The sequence below is a fragment of the Entelurus aequoreus genome, linkage group LG08 (assembly GCF_033978785.1).
Source record: "Entelurus aequoreus isolate RoL-2023_Sb linkage group LG08, RoL_Eaeq_v1.1, whole genome shotgun sequence".
Lineage (NCBI taxonomy): Eukaryota > Metazoa > Chordata > Actinopteri > Syngnathiformes > Syngnathidae > Entelurus > Entelurus aequoreus.
In genome coordinates, this window is record NC_084738.1 from 72,741,830 (window position 1) to 72,760,300 (window position 18,471).

General features: G+C 35.3%; 1 protein-coding gene across 1 annotated transcript in view; it reads left to right on the forward strand.

Moving 5' to 3' along the window:
- Positions 1-4,658: 4,658 nt before the first annotated feature.
- The window catches only part of LOC133655214 (kelch domain-containing protein 1-like), a 28,126-nt gene continuing 14,313 nt past the window's right edge, over positions 4,659-18,471 (forward strand). Inside the window, exons 1-6 of the mRNA XM_062055181.1 lie at positions 4,659-4,960; positions 14,218-14,288; positions 14,378-14,495; positions 17,593-17,705; positions 17,778-17,868; positions 17,931-18,029. Of these exons, the coding sequence (XP_061911165.1) occupies positions 4,871-4,960; positions 14,218-14,288; positions 14,378-14,495; positions 17,593-17,705; positions 17,778-17,868; positions 17,931-18,029 (582 nt within the window). The 5' untranslated portion in view covers positions 4,659-4,870. The remainder of the gene's footprint in view (positions 4,961-14,217; positions 14,289-14,377; positions 14,496-17,592; positions 17,706-17,777; positions 17,869-17,930; positions 18,030-18,471) is intronic.

Genomic DNA, 18,471 nt, shown 5'->3' on the forward strand with positions numbered 1-18,471 from the left:
TCCACCACATGACTTCTTACATGTCATCTATCTGCTGCATCCACCACATGACTTCTTACATGTCATCTATCTGCTGCATCCACCACATGACTTCTTACATGTCATCTATCTGCTGCATCCACCACATGACTTCTTACATGTCATCTATCTGCTGCATCCACCACATGACTTCTTACATGTCATCTATCTGCTGCATCCACCACATGACTTCTTACATGTCATCTATCTCCTGCATCCACCACATGACTTCTTACATGTCATCTATCTCCTGCATCCACCACATGACTTCTTACATGTCATCTATCTCCTGCATCCACCACATGACTTCTTACATGTCATCTATCTGCTGCATCCACCACATGACTTCTTACATGTCATCTATCTGCTGCATCCACCACATGACTTCTTACATGTCATCTATCTGCTGCATCCACCACATGACTTCTTACATGTCATCTATCTGCTGCATCCACCACATGACTTCTTACATGTCATCTATCTGCTGCATCCACCACATGACTTCTTACATGTCATCTATCTGCTGCATCCACCACATGACTTCTTACATGTCATCTATCTGCTGCATCCACCACATGACTTCTTACATGTCATCTATCTGCTGCATCCACCACATGACTTCTTACATGTCATCTATCTGCTGCATCCACCACATGACTTCTTACATGTCATCTATCTGCTGCATCCACCACATGACTTCTTACATGTCATCTATCTGCTGCATCCACCACATGACTTCTTACATGTCATCTATCTGCTGCATCCACCACATGACTTCTTACATGTCATCTATCTGCTGCATCCACCACATGACTTCTTACATGTCATCTATCTGCTGCATCCACCACATGACTTCTTACATGTCATCTATCTCCTGCATCCACCACATGACTTCTTACATGTCATCTATCTGTTGCATCCACCACATGACTTCTTACATGTCATCTATCTGCTGCATCCACCACATGACTTCTTACATGTCATCTATCTCCTGCATCCACCACATGACTTCTTACATGTCATCTATCTCCTGCATCCACCACATGACTTCTTTTCATTGTTGCTGGAACTGAAGAAGACTGTGACTGACATGATGATGTCATGATGATGTCATGATGATGTCATTTTCTGATTGAGTCACCTCCACTCTATGGCATTGTCCTCCTGAGTGGACAAACTAAACAGACACATCTGCCACATGATTTTTAAATGTCATTTTATATTGGCTGCCACAATATTCTGCCTGACCTGACACTTTATTTAATGTGGCCCGCCATGTCATTTGATGTGGTCTTCTACTTTATTTAATGTGGTCTTCCACTTTATTTAAAGTGGCCCACCATGTTATTTAAGGTGGTCGTCCACTTTATTTGATGTGGTCTACCACTTTATTTAACGTGGTCTTCCACTTTATTTAAAGTGGCCCACCATGTTATTTAAGGTGGTCGTCCACTTTATTTAATGTGGTCGTCCACTTTATTTAAATTGGCCCACCATGTTATTTAACGTGGTCTTCCACTTTATTTAATGTGGTCGTCCACTTTATTTAAAGTGGCCCGCCATGTCATTTGATGTGGTCTTCCACTTTATTTTTTGCGGTCTTCCACTTTATTTAATGTGGCCTGCCATGTCATTTGATGTGGTCTTCCACTTTATTTAATGTGGTCTTCCACTTTATTTAATTTGGCCCACCATGTTATTTAATGTGGTCTTCCACTTTATTTAATGTGGTCTTCCACTTTATTTAAAGTGGCCCACCATGTTATTTAATGTGGTCGTCCACTTTATTTAAAGTGGCCCACCATGTTATTTAACGTGGTCTTCCACTTTATTTAATGTGGTCGTCCACTTTATTTAATGTAGCCCGCCATGTCATTTGACGTGGTCTTCCACTTTATTTTTGGCGGTCTTCCACTTTATTTAATGTGGCGTGCCATGTCATTTGATGTGGTCTTCCACTTTATTTAATGTGGTCTTCCACTTTATTTGAAGTGGCCCGCCATGTCATTTGATGTGGTCTTCCACTTTATTTGAAGTGGCCCGCCATGTAATTTGAGGTGGTCTTCCACTTTATTAGAAGTGGTCTTCCACTTTATTTGAAGTGGCCCGCCATATCATTTGAGGTGGTCTTCCACTTTATTTAACGTGGTCTTCCACTTTATTTGAATTGGCCCGCCATGTCATTTGAGGTGGTCTTCCACTTTATTTGATGTGGTCTTCCACTTTATTTGAAGTGGCCCACCATGTCATTTGATGTGGTCTTCCACTTTTTTTGATGTGGCCCGCCCGCCATGTCATGTGGTCTTCCACTTTATTTGATGTGGCCCGCCATGTCATTTGATGTGGTCTTCCACTTTATTTGAAATGGTCTTCCACTTTATTTGATGTGGCCCACCATGTCATTTGATGTGGTCTTCCAATTTATTTGAAATGGTCTTCCACTTTATTTGATGTGGCCCACCATGTCATTTGATGTGGTCTTCCACTTTATTTGAAATGGTCTTCCACTTTATTTGATGTGGCCCACCATGTCATTTGATGTGGTCTTCCACTTTATTTGAAGTGGCCCGCCATGTCGTTTTAAGTGGTCTGACACATAATTTTATGTACTGTGACACATTATTGAAGTGGCCCGCCATGTCGTTTGATGTGGTCTGACACATAATTTTATGTACTCTGACACATTATTGAAGTGGCCCGCCATGTCGTTTTAAGTGGTCCGCCACTTTATTTTAAATGGCCCACTTGGCATCCTTTCATGTAGCCTGCTGCATCCTTTTATGTGGTCCGCCACATCATTTTGTGTAGCTGACACATTATTGTAGTCTGCCACATCATTTTGTGTAGCTGACACATTATTGTAGTCTGCCACATCATTTTGTGTAGCTGACACATTATTGTAGTCTGCCACATCATTTTATGTGGCCTGCCACATTATTTTTAAATGGCCCGCCACAATATTTTTAAATGGCCCGCCACATTATTTATAAATGGCCCGCCACATCATTTAATGTCGTCTGCCACACAACTGTAAGTGGTACGCCACGTTATTTCATGTTGTCTGCCACATCATTTTAAATGGCCCGCCACATCATGTGATGTAATGTGTGCTGACCCATGTTGTTATGTTGCCTGCAGAAGGAAATAATAAAGGAATGTTCTGGATAAATCTTTATGTTCTGTCAATTTTGTCACAGAAAACGTGATATTTGCTCCACATGAATATTATTCTATTAAGCAACAAGATAGTCCACACATTTTTATTTCTTTTGGTTATCAAAGAAATATAAATGTGTGCTTGTTGGACAAGGAAGTAGGAGTAGGAACTAAGTAGAAAATAAAGGGGAGCACAAAAAATGTCATTATTGTCTTTATTGTAACAACAAATGTTAGTGTACATGAAACATATGTTTATTATTGTCATTTAGTCCTTCAATAAAATAGTCAACATACTACACAACTTGTCTTGTACAAACCCCGTTTCCATATGAGTTGGGAAATGGTGTTAGATGTAAATATAAATGGAATACAATGATTTGCAAATCCTTTTCAAGCCATATTCAGTTGAATATGCTACAAAGACAACATATTTCATGTTCAAACTCATAAACTTTTTTTTTTTTTCTTGCAAATAATCATTAACTTTATAATTTGATGCCAGCAACACGTGACAAAGAAGTTGGGAAAGGTGGCAATAAATACTGATAAAGTTGAGGAATGCTCATCAAACACTTATTTGGAACATCCCACAGGTGTGCAGGCTAATTGGGAACAGGTGGGTGCCATGATTGGCTATACAAGTAGATTCCATGAAATGCTCAGTCATTCACAAACAAGGATGGGGCGAGGGTCACCACTTTGTCAACAAATGCTTTTTTTTTTTTTTTTTTTCATAAATAAATACAATCATGTGTGCTTACGGACTGTATCCCTGCAGACTGTATTGATATATATTGATATATAATGTACATATTGTGTTTTTATATTGATTTAATAATTTTATTTTTTTATTTTATTTTTTTATTTTTTATTTATTGTGCGGCCCGGTACCAATCGGTCCGCGGCCCGGTGGTTGGGGACCACTGCTTTAGAGAAGTGGTCCCCAACCTTTTTGTAGCTGCGGACCGGTCAACGCTTAAAAATTTGTCCCATGGACCGGTGGGGGGGATTTAAAAAAAAAAATAAAATTTTTTTTTTTTTTTTACATAAATAAATACAATCATGTGTGCTTACGGACTGTATCCCTGCAGACTGTATTGATATATATTGATATATAATGTATATATTGTGTTTTTATATTGATTTAATACATTTTTTTTAATTTTTTTTTTATTTCTTGTGCGGCCCCTTACCAATCGGCGGTCCGCGGCCCGGTGGTTGGGGACCACTGCTCTAGAGTACTTTCTTGTGTTGCTTTATCTCCAGATGGATTTATTGTTTGTTTCCTCTATAAGACACGTACAAAGTGAAAGTGTACAAAGTGAAAGTGGAAAAGAATAGTAGAATAAAAAAGAGCTGTGACGTCACAGACGTGTGAGGTCATCGCTGCTAATCACGTGCCCGCTGAGCCAAGTCCTAATTAAATCGATCGCACCTGCGCGCGACAGGTGACGATGTTTACAAAGGGAGCCGCCCGCGCGCGCACGGGGAGGAGTGCGTGACGTGACGTGACGTGACGGGGCAGCGCAGCGCCTTCAACACTAAAACTCTCTTCCTCCTACGCGCCGCTCGTCCTCTCCGCCGCTCTTTGCTTTCTTTTCTTGGACACTTTTAGCGACTTTTAGGCAGCAGAAGTTAGTTAGTTAGTTAGTTAGTTAGTTAGTTAGTTAGTTAGTTAGTTCGCGGCTCCACGATGACTGCGGCGTCGACCAGCAGGCTCGAGAGGATCAACCACTCCGCCTTCATCCACGACAACAGCCTGCACGTCTTGGGGGGCTTCCAGGTGCGTGGCTTTCAACACCATCACGTCAAGTGACGTCACCATTGCTCAGGTGACGTCACCTGTACACACCAACAGTGCACAGGTGACATTACCGTTGCACAGGTGACGTCAGGTGACGTTAACTGTACACACCAACAGTGGACAGGTGAGGACAGGTGACGTCACCTGTGCACCGGTGATGTCAGGTCAGGTGATGTTACCTGTGCACACCAACAGTGCACAGGTGATGACAGGTGATGTTTCCATTGCACCGGTGACGTCAGGTGACGTCACCTGTGCACACTGATGTTAGGTTACGTTACCTGTACACACCCACAGTGCACAGGTGACGACGGGTGACGTTACCATTGCACCGGTGACGTCAGGTGATGTCACCTGTGCACCGGTGATGTCAGGTCCAGTGACGTCAGGTGATGTCACCTGTGCACACCAACAGTGCACAGGTGATGACAGGTGACGTCAGGTGATGTCACCTGTACACTGTTGGTGTGTACAGGTGACATCACCTGACGTCACCGGTGACGTCAGGTGATGTCACCTGTGCACCGGTGACGTCAGGTGACGTCACCTGTGCACACTGATGTTAGGTGACATTACCTGTACACACCCACAGTGCACAGGTGAGAACAGGTGACGTCACCTCTGCACAGGTGACGTCAGGTTACGTTACCTGTACACACCAACAGTGCACAGGTGATGTCAGGTGACGTTACCATTGCACCGGTGACATCAGGTGATGTCACCTGTGCACCGGTGACGTCACCTGTTCTCACCTGTGCACCGGTTTATTGAAGGACTAAATGACAATAATAAACATGTTTCATGTACACTAACATTTTTTTATTAAATAAAGACAATAAATGACATTTTTTGTGCTCCTCTTTTATTTAGAAAAGTATTGAAATACATTTAGGTTCTGGTACCAAAATATTGATATGGAGACATTAGTTGAAGAACGTGTGATTTTTTTTTTTTTTTCTCTTTATACAATCATTACTCAAAAAATAATGAATTAAAATCAATATATCAAAGTATTGACTTAATGACTTCACATCAAATATTCCACTTTCAACATTTTTGGGGGTAAAAGATTGCATATTTGTTTTTTTCCCATTAAAAACATGTTTTTGTCAAACGGGGTGAAACATTTGTAACTTCATGTTGTTGTTCTAGAGATTGAAGTGTTGAATGAAAAAAATACAAAAATGACTTATTTAAAAAAAAAAATGTATGACTCAAACTAGAGATGTCCGATAATATCGGTCTGCCGATATTATCGGACATCTCTAGTCTGAGTCATAATAATAATAATAATAATAATAATAATAATAATATCGGTCTGCCGACATTATCGGACATCTCTAGTCTGAGTCATTATTATTATTATTATTATTATTATTATGACTCAGACTAGAGATGTCCGATAATATCGGCAGACCGATATTATTATTATTATTATTATTATGACTCAGACTAGAGATGTCCGATAATGTCGGCAGACCGATATAATAATAATAATAATAATAATAATAATAATAATATCGGTCTGCCGATATTATCGGACATCTCTAGTCTGAGTCATAATAATAATAATAATAATAATATCGGTCTGCCGACATTATCGGACATCTCTAGTCTGAGTCATAATAATAATAATAATAATAATAATAATATCGGTCTGCCGACATTATCGGACATCTCTAGTCTGAGTCATAATAATAATAATAATAATAATAATAATATCGGTCTGCCGACATTATCGGACATCTCTAGTCTGAGTCATAATAATAATAATAATAATAATAATAATATCGGTCTGCCGACATTATCGGACATCTCTAGTCTGAGTCATAATAATAATAATAATAATAATAATAATATCGGTCTGCCGACATTATCGGACATCTCTAGTCTGAGTCATAATGATAATAATAATAATAATATCAGTCTGCCGATATTATCGGACATCTCTAGTCTGAGTCATAATAATAATAATAATAATATCGGTATGCCGATATTATCGGCCGATAAATGCGTTAAAATGTAATATCGAAAATTATCGGTATCGTTTATTTATTATCAGTATCGTTTTTTTGTTTTTTGTTTTTTGTTTTTTTTAATTAAATCCACATAAAAAACACAAGATACACTTACAATTAGTGCACCAAGCCAAAAAACCTCCCTCCCCCATTTACACTCATTCACACAAAAGGGTTGTTTCTTTCTGTTATTAATATTCTGCTTCCTACATTATATATCAATATATATCAATCCAGTCTGCAAGGGATACAGTCCGTAAGCTGCTGGTCCACTAATAGTACTAACCTTTAACACTTAATTTTACTCATTTTCATTCATTACTAGTTTCTATGTAACTGTTTTTATATTGTTTTTTATTCAAGAAAATGTTTTTAATTTATTTATCTTATTTTATTTGATTCATTTTTTAAAAAAGTACCTTATCTTCATCATACCTGGTTGTCCAAATTAGGCGTAATAATGTGTTAATTCCACGACTGTATATATCGGTTGATATCGGTATCGGTAATTAAAGAGTTGGACAATATCGGCATATCGGCAAAAAGCCATTATCGGACATCCCTAACTCCGACCCATCTGGTTCCCCGGGGGGCCAAACTTGAGGGGACCCCTAAAAGTAATAAAAATACATTTTGTATTGGTTTTAGAAATGAACAATATAAAAAAGGCCCCCACTCACTTAGATTGTTTTTAAATATATTTTTTTTTAAGTGTGGGGCCCTCGCTGGAAAAAGTTAGGACACCCTCTTTTGTGCAAGTTTGTCCAAATGTGCTGACCTAAGCGGTTTTAAAAACAAGCTGTTATATTTTTAATGTAGTGTTGCCTTCTAAGGACTTTCTACCAAGACAAAATGTCAAGTCCTTCAATCCCAGCACTTGCCCAGAGGGGCCCCAATGTCATTTTCTTTAATGGGGCCCAAAAAATCAGCCTGACAAGATAGATCTCGTACAAAAATTCTTCCTTTTTATTTTTTTGCCCTTCAGAAGTGTCATTGAGCATCACACTGAGAACACGCTCTAAGAATCTGACCTTCAGTTCTCTTCAAGGGGCGGGGCCACACCCGAGCAAAATTCTTACCTGTCAATCACACCTAAGGGCCTGTTACTGGTGTGGAATGTGCGCATTCCGTCTATTTCTTAGCCTAACTTGCTTCGAAAGTCCCCAAAGTTTGCAAAGTCCCCCAATTATCTCCGCAAAATTGGCCCCTGTAGGATTTTAACAAATTGGCACAGCCACCGCTTTCACCGATCTTCAAATTTGGTGGGGACGTCTCTCGTGAGAGGACGAACAAAGAAGTCTAAAGTAGCCATGTTTGAAAACAAACAGGAAGTCGGACATTTTGTTCGTTTTTTGGGCCTAAATCAGAGTTAGATACTTGTAAGATGGCGCCGAATCCGTGGTTTTCAGGAGTAACCATACAAAACGAGCTAAAACGTTAGCATGCTAACATTTGCATGCTAATAAGAGACGTTAGCGTGCTTCCAAGATGGCGCCAAGTTACCAGAAATCATCATTTTTAGGTTTAAACATACAAATGAGCTATAAACCTAACAAAAATTGGTAGCATGCTAATATAGAAGACGATGGCATACTTTCAAGATGGCGCCAAATACAAAAAAATCATGATTCTTAGGTTAAAACCTAAGAAATTAGCAAAAAAGCTAGCAAAAATAAAACATGACATGGTAGCACGTAACAGGGTAAGAGGTAATATCTAAAGGCACTATTTATAGGTGTAAACATAACATATTGGCTAAAAAGTTTGGATAAAATGTTAGCTTGCTAAAATCAACATGCTAATACAAGAGGCGTTAGCAGACGTTAGCATACTTCCAATATGGCGCCAAGTTTCAAAAATTCTCATTTTTAGGTTTGAGCATACAAAATTAGCTAAAAACCTGGCAAAAAATTGTTAGCATGCTAATATAGAAGACGATAGCATACTTCCAAGATGGCGGCAAGTATCAAAAATCCTGATTTTTAGGTTTAAACATAAGAAATGAGCGAAACGTGACAGGGTAAGAGGAAATACCAAAAGGCACTATTTGTAGGTGTAAACATACTATATTTGCTAAAAAGTTAGGATAAAACGTAGCATGCTAACAACAACATGCTAATACAAGAGGAGTTGGCAGACTTCCAGGATGGCGTCATGTATCAAAATTCAGGATTTTTTGGTGTGAACACTCAAAATATGCGAAGGACTTGTTTCTTCAGCATTGTCCAAGCCTTTAAAGTTAGGAAGGCCATTCTAAAACCTTCCTTCTAGCCTGATTTAGCCATTCCTGTACCACTTTTGAGGTGTGTTTGGGGTCATTGTGGTCACCTGCTTGACTGTAGCTTGCTTTCTGATCAGCAGGGGCTTGTATGCGGGAATTAGCATCACAGATAGATGGTCTGAGGAGCCGAGGTGGGGGTGGGGTGCAGCGTTATATGCGTGCTTCATATTGCTGTACATCATGCCCAGCTTGCTTCCACCCCTGGTTGCAAAATTCACATATTGATGGAAATGGGGGAACACAGTTTTCATGTTAGCTTGATTAAAGTCCCCTGCCACTAATGCAACAACATTTTGTTATCTGTACTGTAAAGTTCAAATTTGAATGCCAATAAAAAGGTAATTGTCCTGTTGGAACACCCAACTGCGCCCAACATCCGGGCTGATGGTTTTAGCTTGTCCTGAACAATTTGGAGCTAATCCTCCTTTTTCATTGTCCCGTTTAAAGCAGCAGTTCCATTGGCAGCAAAACAGGCCCAGAGCATAATACTACCACCACCATGCTCGACGGTAGGCATGGTGTTCCTGGGGATCAAAGGCCTCACCTTTGTTTTGTCTGACATGACATGGACAAAGATAAGACCTTCTGGAGGAAAGTTCTGTGGTCAGATGAAACAAAAATGGAGCAGTTTGGCCACAATACCCAGCAATGTGATGAGAGTGTGGAAATATGACCGTATCACACCAACTCTCAAATACCTTCACTGGCTTCCTGTTCCACTCAGGGTTGAATTCAAAGTCTCCCTCCTAACCCACCAGTGAAATGCCCCCCTCTACCTCAAAGAACTACTCACCCCCAAATCCTCCGCTCCGGACAGGCTAACCTCCTCCAACCTCAAAGCTAGGAACAATGGGAGACCGGGCTTTCTGCTCCGCCGCTCCCAGTCTGTGGAACGCTCTCCCTGACCACCTGAGAGCACCACAGACTGTGGATGCTTTTAAAAAAGGCTTAAAATACCTTCTTTTTTAAAAAAGCCCTTTTTTTTAGACGTATGCATACTAGTTTTAGCTATTTGGCTGTTCTAGTTTGTATTTTTATTTTTTTAATTAATTTTTTTATTATCTTTTTATTTTATTAATACATTTTTTTAAATGTATTAAAATTGTAAATTTTTGTAAATTTTGTAATTGTAAAATTTTTGTAAATTTTTAATTGTAAAATTTTTGTAAATTTTTTATTTTAAATTTTTTGTAAATTTGTAATTTTTGTAAATTTTTTCTTTTCTTAAATTTAAAATTTTAAAATTTTGTGAATTTTTGTAAATTTTAAAAAAATTTAAATTTAAAATTTGTAAATTAAAAAAAAAATTTAAATTTTTTTTTTTTTTAATTTGTTTTAAATTTTTTAATGTTTTTAAATTTTAAATGTCAATTTTATTTTTTATTTTAATCTATTATTATTATTATTAGAGATGTCCGATATTATCGGCCGATATATGCGTTAAAATGTAATATTGGAAATTATCGGTATCGTTTTTTTTATTATCAGTATCGGGTTTTTTTTTGTTTTTGTTTTTTTAAATTAAATCAACATAAAAACACAAGATACACTTACAATTAGTGCACAAAAAAGGCTTAAAAACCCTTTTTTTTTAAAAAAAAAGCCTTTTTTTAGACGTATGCATACTAGTTTTAGCTATTTGGCAGTTCTAGTTTGTATTTTTATTTTTTTAATACATTTTTTTATTATCTTTTTATTTTATTAATACATTTTTTTAAATGTATTAAAATTGTACATTTTTTTAAATTTTGTAATTGTAAAATTTTTGTAAATTTTTAACTGTAAAATTTTTGTAAATTTTTTATTTTAAATTTTTTGTAAATTTGTAATTTTTGTAAATTTTTTCTTTTCTTGAATTTAAAATTTTAAAATTTTGTAAATTTTTGTAAATTTGTAATTTTTTTACATTTTAAATTTGTAAATTAAAAAAAAAATTAAATTCAAAATTTTTTAAAATTTGTTTTAAATTTGAAATTTTTAAATGTTTTTAAATTTTAAATTCAAATTTTATTTTTTATTTTAATCTATTATTATTATTATTATTAGAGAAGTCCGATATCGGCCTGCCGATATTATCGGCCGATATATGCGTTAAAATGTAATATCGGAAATGATCGGTATCGTTTTTTTTATCGGTATCGTTTTTTTTATCGGTATCGTTTTTTTTGTTTTTTTTTTGTTTTTGTTTTTTAATTAAATCAACATAAAAAACACAAGATACACTTACAATTAGTGCACAAAAATGGCTTAAAAACCTTTCTTTTTTTTAAAAAAAAAGCCTTTTTTTAGACGTATGCATACTAGTTTTAACTATTTGGCTGTTCTAGTTTGTATTTTTATTTTTTTAATACATTTTTTTATTATCTTTTTATTTTATTAATACATTTTTTTGAATGTATTAAAATTGTAAATTTTTGTAAATGTTTTAATTGTAAAATTTTTGTAAATTTTTAATTGTAAAATTTTTGTAAATTTTTAATTTTAAATTGTTTGTAAATTTGTAATTTTTGTAAATTTTTGTAAATTAAATTTTTGTACGTTTTTTCTTTTCTTAAATTTAAAATGTTTAAATTTTGTAAATTTTTGTAAATTTTAAAAAAAAAATTATTTTAACTTTGTAAATTTAAAAAACAATTAAATTCAAAAAAATTTAAAATTTGTTTTAAATTTTTAATTTTTAAATGTTTTTGAATTTTAAATTTAAATTGTATTTTTTATTTTAATCTATTATTATTATTATTAGAGATTTCCGATATATGCGTTAAAATGTAATATCGGAAATTATCGGTATCGTTTTTTTTATCGGTATCGGTTTTGTTTTGTTTTTTTTTGTTTTTTGTTTTTTTAATTAAATCAACATAAAAAACACAAGATACACCTACAATTAGTGCACAAAAAAGGCTTAAAAACTCTTCTTTTTTTAAAAAAAAAAAAAAGCCTTTTTTTAGACGTATGCATACTAGTTTTCACTATTTGGCTGTTCTAGTTTGTATTTTTATTTTTGTAATTAAGTTTTTTATTATCTTTTTATTTTATTAATACATTTTTTTAAATGTATTAAAATGGTAAATTTTTGTAAATTTCGTAATTGTAAAATTTTTGTAAATTTTTAATTTTAAATTTTTTGTAAATTTGTAATTTTTGTAAATTTTTTTAAATTTTAAAATTTTTGTAAATTTTTTCTTTTCTTAAAAATTTTTACATTTTTAATTTTTTTAAATTTTAAATTTGTAAATTTAAAAAAAAAATTAAATTCAAAATGTTTTACAATTTGTTTTAAATTTTAAATTTTTAAATGTTTTTAAATTTAAATTTTATTTTTTATTTTAATGTATTATTATTATTATTATTAGAGATGTCCGATAATATCGGCCTGCCGATATTATGGGCCGATATATGTGTTAAAATGTAATATCTGAAATTATCGGTATCGTTTTTTTTTATTATCAGTATCGTTTTTTTTTTTGTTTGGTTTTTTTTTGGTTTTTTTAATCAAATCAACATAAAAAACACAAGATACACTTACAATTAGTGCACAAAAAAGGCTTAATACCCTTTTTTTAATTTTTTTTTAAAAAAAGCCTTTTTTTAGACGTATGCATACTAGTTTTAGCTATTTGGCTGTTCTAGTTTGTATTTTTATTTTTTTTTAATTAATTTTTTTATTATCTTTTGATTTTATTAATACATTTTTTTAAATGTATTAAAATTGTAAATTTTTGTAAAATTTTTGTAAATTTTTAATTGTAAAATTTTTGTGAATTTTTAATTTGACATTTTTTGTAAATTTGTAATTTTTGTAAATTTTTAAATTTTTGTAAATTTTTAAATTTTTGCAAATTTTTTCTTTTCTTAAATTTAAAATTTCTAAATTTTGTAAATTTTTGTAAATTTTTAATTTTTTTTAATTTTAAATGTGTAAATTACAAAAAAATTAAATTCAAAATTTAAAAAAAAAAAATTTAAATTTTAAATTTTTAAATGTTTTTAAATTTTAAATGTACATTTTATTTTTTATTTTAATCTATTATTATTATTATTAGAGATGTCCGATAATATCGGCGATATTATCGGCCGAAATATGCGTTAAAATGTAATATCGGAAATTATCGGTATCGGTTTTTTTATTATCGGTATCGTTTTTTTTGTTTGTTAGTTTTTTTTTATTAAATCCACATAAAAAACACAAGATACACTTACAATTAGTGCACCAACCCAAAAAACCTCCCTCCCCCATTTACACTCATTCACACAAAAGGGTTGTTTCTTTCTGTTATTAATATTCTGCTTCCTACATTATATATCAATATATATCAATACAGTCTGCAAGGGATACAGTCCGTAAGCACACATGATTGTGCGTGCTGCTGCTCCACTAATAGTACTAACCTTTAACACTTCATTTTACTCATTTTCCTTCATTACTAGTTTCTATATAACTGTTTTTATATTGTTGTACTTTCTTTTTTATTCAAGAAAATGTTTTTAATTTATTTATCTTATTTTACTCATTTTTTTAAAAAGTACCTTATCTTCACCATACCTGGTTGTCCAAATTAGGCATAATAATGTGTTAATTCCACGACTGCATATATCGGTTGGTATCGGTATCGGTTGATATTGGTATCGGTAATTAAAGAGTTGGACAATATCGGAATATCGGATATCGGCAAAAAGCCATTATCGGACATCCCTAATTATTATTATTATGTTTGGAGGAGAAAAGCTGAGGCCTTTAATCCCAGGAACACCAAACCTACCGTCAAGCATGGTGGTGGTAGTATTATGCTCTGGGCCTGTTTTGCTGCTGATATTTCCTTCTGATATGGAATGTGGACTCGGATAGAACTCTACTCTATATTCTTTTATCCAAGGCAGTCTTTAAAAACCAAATAAAGCATCAAATAAAGTGAGGTGCATGTTGTTGTTGTGTCCAGGTGGTGGATGGTGAGGACGTGCGGCTCCCCTGCTCAGAGATGTGGGTGTGTGACATGGACAGCGGCGCATGGTAACGTCCTCCTGGCTCTTTTTTTTTTTTTTTGACCATACCCAACCATTCGTAACCGGAGCGTACAAATACTTTCTGTTTTTAACCAGGGAGCGGCGGGAGATGAGCGGCGACACGCCTGGGGACCTGACGGGCTTCTGCGGCTCCTGCGTGAGGGACTCCTTCTACGCCTTCGCGGGGTTGGACCCGCGTGGTTACAGCAACAAAGTGAGACGCTACAGACGAGTACACTTTTTTGATTGGATTTGATTTAGCCTAGCTATGTGAGCTACATGCTAACGCTACAGTAGATTAGCTTGTTTGAGCATTTAAAACAAATAGACTTGAAAATGAGCGATCATAAATCTTCAGTATGATGTCACTTGATTGACATTCACAGCACCCGAGGGTCTTGTGGGATGCTGCCAGATCATTATTAAGAAAAAATGACCGACAGCAAGGTGAGAAACACTTTTTATTTCAACCGTACCTGCCGTCAAGACTAGGGATGTCCGATAATGGCTTTTTGCCGATATCCCGATATTGTCCAACTCTTGATTACCGATACCGATATATACAGACGTGGAATTAACACATTATTATGCCTAATTTGGACAACCAGGTATGGTGAAGATAAGGTCCTTTTTTTAAAAAAATTAATAAAATAAGATGAATAAATTAAAAACATTTTCTTGAATAAAAAAGAAAGTACAACAATATAAAAACAGTTACATAGAAACTAGTAATGAATGAAAATGAGTAAAATGAAGTGTTAAAGGTTAGTACTATTAGTGGAGCAGCAGCACGCACAATCATGTGTGCTTACGGACTGTATCCCTTGCAGACTGTATTGATATATTGTTAATATTAATAACTGTATCCCTTGCAGACTGTATTGATATATATTGTTAATATTAATACTGTATCCCTTGCAGACTGTATTGATATATATTGATATATTAATAACTGTATCCCTTGCAGACTGTATTGATATATATTGATATATTAATAACTGTGTCACCTATTAAAGGGCCACACACACACATACGCTACTCTCATAATATTTTCTTTCCAATTCATTAATTAGGCAACTAATTTGAAAGTGGTGTGGGTGGCTCTATATATACTAGCCCACTGCAGACACATGCAGAAATCAACAAGCAATCGAAAATTATTAAATCTGTGACAAAAATAATACCTGCTCTGTCTAAACCAGGGGTCACCAACGCGGTGCCCGCGGGCACCAGGTAGCCCGTAAGGACCAGATGAGTAGCCCGCTGGCCTGTTCTAAAAATAGCTCAAATAGCAGCACTTACCAGTGAGCTGCCTCTATTTTTTACATTTTATTTATTTACTAGCAAGCTGGTCTCGACATTTTTAATTCTAAGAGAGACAAAACTCAAATAGAATTTGAAAATCCAAGAAAATATTTTAAAGACTTGGTCTTCACTTGTTTAAATAAATTCATTAATTTTTTTACTTTGCTTCTTATAACTTTCAGAAAGACAATTTTAGAGAAAAAATACAACCTTAAAAATGATTTTAGGATTTTTAAACACATATACCTTTTTACCTTTTAAATTCCTTCCTTTTCTTTCCTGACAATTTAAATCAATGTTCAAGTATTTTTTTTATTTTATTGTAAAGAATAATAAATACATTTTAATTTAATTCTTCATTTTAGCTTCTGTTTTTTCGACGAAGAATATTTGTGAAATATTTCTTCAAACTTATTATGATTAAAATTCAAAAAAATTATTCTGGCAAATCTGGAAAATCTGTAGAATCAAATTTAAATCTTATTTCAAAGTCTTTTGAATTTCTTTTAAAATTTTTGATCTGGAAAACCTAGAAGAAATAATGATTTGTCTTTGTTAGAAATATAGCTTGGTCCAATTTGTTATATATTCTAACAAAGTGTAGATTGGATTTTAACCTATTTAAAACATGTCATCAAAATTCTAAAATTCATCTTAATCAGGAAAAATTACTAATGATGTTCCATAAATTATTTTTTGAATTTTTTCAAAAAGATTCGAATTAGCTAGTTTTTCTCTTCTTTTTTTCGGTTGAATTTTCAATTTTAAAGAGTCGAAATTGAAAATAAACTGTTTCAAAATTTAATTGTCATTTTTTTCGTGTTTTCTCCTCTTTTAAACCGTTCAATTAAGTGTAAATATCATTAATTATTAATAATAACATAGAGTTAAAGGTAAATTGAGCAAATTGGCTATTTCTGGCAATTTATTGAAGTGTGTATCAAACTGGTAGCCCTTTCGCATTAATCACTACCCAAGAAGTAGCTCTTGCTTTCAAAAAGGTTGGTGACCCCTGGTCTGAACGATACCGTTTAATCAGCTGCTCGTCATCAAACAAAGCCAGGACATCCTTCCGCTCCCTGAACGTTCGCTCACGTCTCTCTCGCCTCAGTGCCATCCCCTGCTGGTCCCCAACCTTTTTGTAGCTGGGGACCGGTCAACGCTTGAGGGGGGGGTGGTGATTTCTTTTTTTTTTTTTTTTTTTTTTATCCTCATAAAAAAATACAATCGTGTGCTTACGGACTGTATACCTCCAGACTGTATTGATCTATATTGACATACACATACACAATATGTATATATAGTGTTTTTATGTTGATTTAATTTAAAAAATTAAAAAATAAAAACAAATTTTTTTAATTTTTTAATTTTTTATTTTTTTAAATTTCTTGCACGGCCCGGTACCAATCGGTCCGCGGACCGGTGGTTGGGGACCACTGACTTAGGACACCTCTGAAGGTCTCTTAAATATCGTGGAGAGTAGGACTGATTGTTAGACTTAAGAAAGTTGATAAATAGCTTTTATTCTTAAGTTTGAGAGTAGGACTAAATTTCGCAAATTCTCAGGACTTAAGTGTAAAATGGCACTCTAAGAAGCTTGATAAGTACGGCCCCTGGTTTTTTAATCCAAGGCTCAACAACAGCTCTTTTACAAAAAGAGGGCACAGAGACAGAAATCAAGCTGCTGTTGATGATGTCCCTAACAGACAAGTCTATAGAGTCCCAGACTTCTTTAAAAAAGTGAGGCGGGACTGGACCAGGGTTTTAGTTTGTGGACTATTCCTGTAAGCTCGGGCATGGACACAGGCTCAAAGTGACAAAACCCAACCGAGCACTGAGTGGCCACGTTAAAACTCAATGAAGGAGAAAGATTTACCCGAATAGAAGCCACCTTGTCCTTAAAGGAGAGACATTTTTCACAAGTTTAAATTTGTCATCTCCAGCCTTGATTCCAGATCTTTCTGTTCTCCATATTCCTGCTGTCTGATGACACATTTCCTGTGTAGATGTTCAGCGTGGACCTCACACAGCGCAGCTACCCGTGGAGGACGGTGGTCGCCTCCCAGGGAACGCCGCCCTCCCCCAGGACCGACCACAGCTGCTGGGTGCACGGCGAGCGGTGAGGACTGGCGCGCAGGTGAGTCCGGGGCACACCACCGCCCGTTTACGTTGTCCTTGTGCTCGGCTGCAGGCTGGTCTACTTCGGGGGCTACGGCTGCAAGACCATCTCGGAGGTGAGGAACATGCCGTCGTGGAGCTTCGTGATTGAGGACATGTCCTGGGTAAGTGCTGACGTCACCTGAGGTTACCAACGGTTTTTACTGGCCCCCTTTTTCCTGGTTAGACCATCATCGGAGGCACCTTGTTCCGCTACTGGGGCTGGAACAACGAGGTCAACGTGTTCGACACCCGCACCAGGACGTGGAGCGTACCCGATACTCAGGTCGGCCTCACCTTTTTTCACCTGTCAACGTCACAACCTGCTAGCCTGTTAGCACAATGCTAACTAAACTGTCAAAACCGTGAAGTTGGCACATTATGTTCAATGTTTTGTGCTTTGGGAGACCAGGGCCTCACCTTACCAGTTTTTCACCGTATTCATTTTTGCCACCAAATGTCCTCCGGTGAACCCCGTAAAAGCCGACCAACCCTTACTCGCTAGCGTTAGCTTGTAGCTAGAGTTGGACATAACTTGGTTTTTTCCAGGCAAGAGTGTGAAGCACAGAGATCATCCAAAACATGGAACGCTCTCCCTGATCACCTGAGGGCACCACAGACTGTGGATGCTTTTAAAAAAAGGCTTAAAAAGCTTTTTAAATGTTTAATTTTTATTTTATTTTTTTATTATTTTGTAATACACTGTAGCACTTTGAGGTTGTTTACTC